Consider the following 8268-nt stretch of genomic DNA (forward strand, 5'->3'; position numbering starts at 1 on the left):
AATAATTTTAAAAATAATATCAGACAAAACAAATATCAATAAAAAAATAAAAAACAAATTTAAAATATTATAAATTATAAGGAGTGAAATTTAAAAAATATATAATTTTATGATTTTTTTTCAAAATAAAAAATGAAAAAATACTATAATAAAAAATGATATTTGATGGTTAGACAACTCTAAACATGTTGGTCGAAGGGGTGGGGGCACCAACCTATTAACCCATGCATTGCATGCATTATTAATTTTTTTAAAATATTAAATTATATTTAATAAATATTCAAATATAAAAAATACCCCTAGTGTCCTTTGTATTAACCAGGAAACAAGGTAAAATGACTTAGAAAGCCCAGTTGTAAATTTTTTAAAAAAAAATTAAAAAGACTAATTTCATGGTGCAAAAAAATAAAAGATTAATATGCATTAATTTGAAAAAAACAATTATATTATATTGAAAAGATAATAAATTTAATATGCATTAATTTGAAAAAAACAATTTTATCATATTGAAAAGATAATATCAATTCCTAATTCAAAAGTTTTATAAGTTAATAATAATTTTATTATCACACTACTATAATAAATATAATTTTAAGTTTCAAGGAATGATGATTTCCTTGACAGATTTAGTGTTTTCTGTAGCAAGTTTGCAAAATACGCTTTCTTCAAGCGCCACGGGGCTTTTTTATAAATATCAAGGTACTATTTGAAATTACATAAAAATTATTTTTTATTTGATATTATATTAAAATAATATTTTATTTATTTATTTTTGATAATAACATATCAAAACAATCTAAAATTTTTAAAAAATATTAATTTAAAAATAAAATAACGTCACCATTTAACTGCAAAAATAAACACCAAAAAGTATACTCCCAGGGATAATGTAAAGCAAAAAACATAATAAAAACCATGAAGGCTGAAGAGAGAGAACCGGTCATTTTCCATTTCACCAATTAGAGGGACAAGAACAAGAATCGCCTCCCTGCCCCCCCCACTCTAAACACAGCCCAAAGCTGACGTCAATCTCTAACTCCAAAAGATCCTGATCAACATCCGCCGTCCACGTGGTAAGATCCTCTCTACTATTTATAGAAACCTGTCTCTATTGTTCTATCCAAATTCCATTGGTTCACGTGTCCCCCTTCGCGAACTACCAGAAAAAGAAAATACTTTTTTCCAAAAATAAAAAATAAAAAAATTAAGAATAATAAAGCCCCCAAAACTGAAGCTTGCACATGCACAAAAGCCAAAAAACATACGTGCCCCTGTTTTAGCTTAGAACTCAACACTTCTCGTGATCTAATTGGTTGTTCAGGTAGGCCCAATGCCAAAGATCTTTTCATTTTAGTGGGTCCCAGGAAACCGCTGCAAATGCCACGTTGTGAGCCCCAACTAATCCCCTTCCTGCGCTGTTAAACACAGTGCAATCACACGTGTCCTCACCTTAGTGCGTGTCATCCCTACAGTCCCTATAAAACGCCACTACTACACCACCTTGGATTTAGTGCCTTCGTTTAGGAAAAACTAAAAGATAGAGGAAGAGAGGGAGAGAAAATAAGGAGGGTTTTGAGTTCAAGAGAGAGAGATGGATGGTAGAGGAGGGTGTTGTATTGCAAGATATGCAGGTGGTGGAGAAGCGTACGACATGTCCAAGGTGGACCGGATAATGTTAAGGTTCAGGCCAATAGCGCCTAAACCGTCCACGGCTCCGTCATCAACCGCTTTTGTTTCAGTTGGTGGATCGTCGCCAGAAATGAGCGATGCAAGTCCTAGGTCTGGAAGAGGAAAGAGAAAGTACAACAATACCAGTAATGGTAATAATACCAAGAAGTGTAGTAGTGGTGGCGGTAGTAATAGAAAGAAAAAGGTTTCAGGGGAAGAGAATAAGGTAGTGGTTAATTCTTTTGTAACTTTGCCTCTCTTGCCGGAAGCACCTGGCCGGAAAGATTCCCCGGCGAAAGAACCTAAGTCTGAAGTAGGTTTGTGTTCCCTCACGCCAAAGCAAGTTGAGAGTACGCCTACGTGGCTTAGTTTTGGTGGCAATGTGAAAGATCACGCTGTTGGTCATAATCAGTCGGTGGGCTTTGGTGTGCCGGCAGATCGGACAGTTGTGAAGCCACGAGTGATGAATATAGTGGGGTCATGTGTGACCCTCGAATGCGTGACCGACACGTGGGTGGATGTGGATGGTCTAGGGCGTACTGATAAGGAGAAGAGGGTTAATCTGGAGGAGGACACGTGCCCGGGGTTTATATCTGACGGTTATGGGAGAGTTACGTGGACAAACGAGGCGTACAGGAAGATGGTGGGCCAAGGGGTGGGAGGAGATCATCAGGTGTTTGTGTGGTTGGGGATAAAGGAGAAGGCACCGGTAACGGTAACATTAGGAGGTCACCAGGCTTTCACGTGCAGGGTTAGGGTGCAATACCAGAAGTATAACTCGAGTGAGGTTGGTGGCAAGGAGAAGAGTTCGATCATTACGGTGCCGTGTGATGTGTGGAGAATGGATACTGGTGGCTTTGCATGGAGATTAGACGTCAAGGCTGCTCTTTGTCTGGGCCGGTAAACTAAAGAGAAAAACAAGGAAACCAGGCCAGCAAGCTGCTACCTTGTGATATGATATTATCAGTATTTTATGACCGAAGAAGTAGTACTACTACTATTGTTAATTACCCTAAGCTGTAAAGCCTGGACATGATGTTGGTGATGATCATAACCTTAAAATTGTGCATAGTTTTTGGGGGGTCCAGCTGCTTCTCTCTGATGTCTACTCTTTATAACTTTTTTACTGCTCACTGATGGTCTATTCTCTCCTTATCTTTTTATCTTCGTCTTCTTTGGGTGTTTTATGTTCACTCTTCAAGTCCAGATATTCGTTCATGAGAAACATTTTGGAAAGGAAAGCTTCTTGTAATCATATTATTCAGTATATCGTCTCTTTAATTATTCGCGGGGCACTATTCTGAGCTATGTATATTTTTATGTGCCGTGTATTCTCTCTTTAATTTTTTGAGTTGTTTTTGTTTTCCATATGGAAACGTAAAAGTTACTGCAATGATAAGCTTCGAGTTATGGCAGCAGGGGGGGGTTATCTCTTGCTAGTTCGGTGAAAGGGGGCTAACGCGGCTCTTGATTGGGTTTCCCGTACGTTTGTTTTATAATAGTCTGTAAGAGATAGAGTTTAAGCTTAAAAAGGTTAGCCGAAGAGCGATCATGCTCGAGGTTGCATCATTGCATGCCAGGGTGGGTGCGGTGTACTTTGTTACGAGAGGGAGGGCACGAGCTGGGACAGGTGGCTACGGATAGGGTGCCGTACACGTATACGGGGTCGTTTTAACGTCCACTAGCAGGGTCCGTGCTGCAACTGTCTCGGTTGCGTGTGCTCTCTCTCTGAATGATGTATGCCGCAGCAGGTAGCTAAGCAATATGTGTGTGCATGCCAGCACTGGCTTTGGGCTTTTGGAATTATATACGGGCATGCAAGCTTCTCAAAATGTGTCGTCTGATCCTATCTAGATGCGTGCCATGCCTGACCGCGAGACTGTAGATCTCTAGTAATATATTTTTTATTTTTAAAATTTATTTTTATATTAGAAAATATAGAATATTATTAAAAAAATTCAATTCTTGCCAAACCCTATCCTATCTGTGACTCATGGATCTTGACTATGTTATTTATGTCGGTTATATGAAATCCTTGAGGGTAAATAAATAAAAATTTGCAGGATCATTTCCTTTGAAAGCGCGAGACATGAGAAAATATTTTACTTGGAGATATGAAAACCTCGGGTTAGACTCGATCCATCCTTTTATTTTCCTTGATGTTTTTAATTTTTTATAAGCTTTAAATTTACATTTAAGTCTATATTTTTTTCTGTTAAAAGCTTCATGTTGGTGGATATTGAGATTGAGAATGAACTATCTATAATATTGAAAAAAGACTAAATATTAACCGACCTTTTAATTTTAATTCTTTGATATGTAAGGGATTGATTATACAATATTTTAAGAGAAATATATATAGTTCTTATAGGATAAAAATTATTAATTTTTAAGTCTTTGATATGTAAGGGATTGATTATACAATATTTTAAGAGAAATATATATAGTTCTTGTAGCATAAAGATTATTAATTTTTTCTTGTAAGATTTGTTACTCTTTGTCTGTTTAGTAATAGCATGAACACGAGTTTCTAATAAGGTTATTCTTGGTTTTGGGTTTATGATCTTTCTATGAGCTTTTTCTTATTGTATTGTAATATATACATTCGCAAGGGATAAAAGATAAAAGTTCAAAGTTAATAAGAACTCGACTTCAAAGATCTTTATAATTCAGACTAAGACTAGATAGTAATTGGAATATCTTGTCTTCCTTATCTCATTTTTCTAATACTATAACATCAATAGCGTGAGAATAATATAATACAAGTTTACTTTACATACCTTTTAGAATTTCAAGCCATTGCATGCAAGTCTTGCTGTCTTGATGTAGATTAGCAAGATTCCTTTTGATTTGAAAAACTCGAGTTGCATTGTTTTGATTTTCATACATTTCCTTCAAAACTTCCGAGTGATCCATTGAAGATTTTGAATAGCAGAATATTTGAGCAATATTGTTCTTTATAGAATTGAGTAACCAGGATATAACAAGTTGATTCTTGCATTATCACGCTTAATAGATATGTGAGGAAGGGTAAGGAGCTTTGATATAACCATCAACATAACCAAATTTGGATCTTCCACCAAGAGTAATTGTCACATCTCTTGACCAAGAAAGATAGTTGAGCTCATTCAACAATACTAAGCCTAGATATTGGTTTGGATTATTTTGTTCTTCTTCTGAAGTATTATAATATCTGTTGATGTTATCAATACCAATATATTTAGAAGAGTCTTTTATAAAAAACTTAAAATAAAATATAGATTAATTATAACCTGTTTTGATATCATAAAAAAAAAACAAAGAACTAGCAAATAAGAAACATAACTGTTTTAAAAACATCAAAATATCATGCTTTATTATATAATATGTATTATATTATACAAAGCAAAGATGTATCTTATATACACAAAGTAGAGGCGAGAGCAAAATAGAAGTCTAAGATTACAAGAAAAAACCTCTAATTTTTATCCTATAAGGACTACATATCTTTCTTCTAAAATAATGATATAATTAATTCTTTATATATAAGAGATCTTAAATTTAAAATTAAAGAGTCGGCTAAATAGTCTTATTCAAATACGTAGCATTTGAGGTTTTTAAAATAGAGTAGTTCAATTATGAAACTCTATACTTTCTAGGACGAGATGTGATTTTTGTTTTGATGATTTTTTTACATAATTTTAAAAGAGTAAATTTTACAATTATTGTGAATATAGTGTAATTTGGAAATGATGGTGGATTTATTGAACTTGATAATTGGTTGTATAATTAATATATATTTGTTGGTGGAATAAGTGCATGGAATAATGGAGGCACCGTAATTCCCTCTAATATCTAATAAGGATGTGATAATGGAGTTTTTTCCCCGCAGCTATGGTCCTTCAAAAAAATAGGTACTCCAGGTAGTAATGAATGTAGTAAATTCACACATTTATAATAATAATAATAATAATAATAATAATAATAATAATATCGATCTCATCTTTAACAGTCTATTAACAACATGACGGTTGTGAGAGAAATCATGTCCCTCGTAATTCAATTAATATGTATAAAAAATTGACTTAAAATTTAATGATAAAAAATAAAATTCATGATTTAATGACTAAAAAAATAGGTTATTAATAACACGTATATTTAGTATGGTTAGAAATATTTTGACAAGATAATTCTAACAAGGTCTTATAAAATTAACAAAAATAATAATAATTATTTTTTAAAATATTATTTACTTGTAAATATATTGAAATAATATTTTTTAAAATTTTAAAATTTTATTTTTGATATTAATATATCAAAATAATTTAAAAATATAAAAAAATCCAAAACTTTTCAAAAATCCTTTTTTACGGCAAAAACAAAACAGAAATATCAGTGGGCTCGGTCCATGCTTGACTTGTACTCAATACACGTTTCAAGTGCTGTTAATGCTAGCTAGAGCCTTTCGAAATCTGAAGTGTCCCAAGAGAAACAGCTGCTTAGATGATTTATGGGCCAGGCCTTGGCCCGTTCAAAGTCAGCTGGGTTTGTTCGATAAGTGTTTCGTTGTTGTTGCTCTGGTAATAATGTTATTGTACTCGCACGTCCATAAAGGGCAAATACACTGCTACGAGTATGTTAGCGAAACTTTTTATAATTCTTAATTAACATGATTGAAGTTCACACGAAGTAGAATTGCATTTGACAAATATTAATTTCAAGCTAAAAAAAAAAAGAAGTAAATGTATTGCATTTTTATTGTAAATTGTTAAATCACATTTGACTTGATTTCTTCTTCTTCTTTTTTTTCAAATCCATAATATTCATAATTATCCATAAAACAAGAATTCTACGTCAAAATATTTGATTTGATAAAAAATACCTTTAAATTTTGAAAATCATCACATGTTTTAAGATAATTTTATTAATAAATATCAAAATTTTATTTATTTTTTTATAAAATCCTACATCTAAAAATTTTAAAGCTTTCTACTTTGTATAAAAGGAAAAATAAATTATATCATAATACATAACATGTGTCAATAAATTCAACTTTATTATATTTGTCTTAAAAATAACTTAATTTCATTTTTTATTACATGTCTATACATACATCACACAAAATATAAAATAATATTTTTAAATCAGTCACAACCTATATGGTACCTTATTAATATTTTATTTTGACTATAAAAACTCTGAAAATACATAAAAATAGATCCATGAAAACCAGTGATTAAAATCTAAAAAATAATAAATTTACATCGAGATTTGTCAAAACATTCATAATTTTTTTGTTAATGCCTATATTATTCCAAAAATAATTAAATTACATAAAAAATAAAAAAATTATTACATTGAACCTTGGTTATTATTGTTTTTACAGGGAATTCTTGGTTATTTTTTATGTTATCTTTAAATCCTTTATAGAAAAAATACATGTATATTTTAGACAGACTATATTAATATAAAATATAAATAATTTTTAGACAATGTAATCATGATAAATTTTAATGAAGCCTTGAGAAAGAAAATTATATACATTTTCACGTTATATATGTGATTTATATGTAGATGATTTTATTTTTATTTTTATTTTAAATAATAATTTATTTATTTTTATTTTCTTTGAATTAAAGTTAACGTTTTTATAAATATTTTTATCAATGCACTTCCTATGCATGCCGCAAGAACATTCTAAAAAAATATATGTTCCGTGGGCTAATACAACACAATAGGAGCCCGTGGGTATGGATCATGGCTATATGTTGGCCGAGGATATAAAAGATCAGGACAAGATGGAGCATGTCACAACCGGAAGAAAATTGGGTTGATATGGCACGGGCCTGCGCACCTTGACGGTCCAATAACCCATCTTATACTTAAAAATAAAAATAAAAATAAAAAAAGAGAAAGAAGAATGACACCAATCTTTTTGGACTACAACATCTCTATCAAAATTAAATATTTTTTTCCAACTAATGTTAAACACTCGAATTCAATATAAAAACGTATTAAAATATATTAAAAAATATTTTTTTTATTTTCATATTAACGTATTAAAATTATTAAAAAATATTTTTAAGATAATTTAATATTTTTTAAATCATAAACATAACACATTTTTTGGACTCAAGTAGATTTTCTATGCAATTGCAATGACTTCTGCTTGGAATTATTAAATGAAATTGAATTTAGAGAGGTAAATTATTATTCAATCTCTATATTTCAATGAAATAGTTAGTTAGTTAATCCCTTTACTTTTTTTCAATAAAAAAATAATAATATTGAATCCCAGTACTTTCATGTTTGATTGTAACCTGGTCTTTTTGTTGATTTTCCATCATAACTATCATTCATTTACAATAAAAGAAAATCCATTTTTTATCTACTACAGATATATTAAAAGTGAATTTAATTTTTTTAAAAAAATAATAGGGAACTGAATGATTTTCTAGGATAATTCTTGAAACTTTTTCTATGAAAAAAATATAACTCTTTGGTTATATGCCCTTCACCCAAAAAAAAAAAATTAATAGAAAAAACAAAAAAAATTGGATGATTTGAAAGAAAGACAAGAAAAGTATCTTTTGAAATGAAACTCTTTTATCTCATCAACAC

General features: G+C 30.8%; 1 protein-coding gene across 1 annotated transcript; it reads left to right on the forward strand.

Annotated features, from left to right (window-relative positions):
- The first annotated feature begins 1503 nt into the window (after window positions 1–1503).
- Window positions 1504–2966, forward strand: LOC105125360 (uncharacterized). The gene has a single exon (XM_011025764.1). It carries the CDS (start codon window positions 1592–1594, stop codon window positions 2570–2572), a length of 981 nt encoding a protein of 326 aa, XP_011024066.1. The 5' UTR covers window positions 1504–1591; the 3' UTR covers window positions 2573–2966.
- Window positions 2967–8268: the final 5302 nt, after the last annotated feature.

Source organism: Populus euphratica, unplaced genomic scaffold, assembly GCF_000495115.2.
Source record: "Populus euphratica unplaced genomic scaffold, PopEup_1.0 scaffold22.1, whole genome shotgun sequence".
NCBI classification, from domain to species: domain Eukaryota; kingdom Viridiplantae; phylum Streptophyta; class Magnoliopsida; order Malpighiales; family Salicaceae; genus Populus; species Populus euphratica.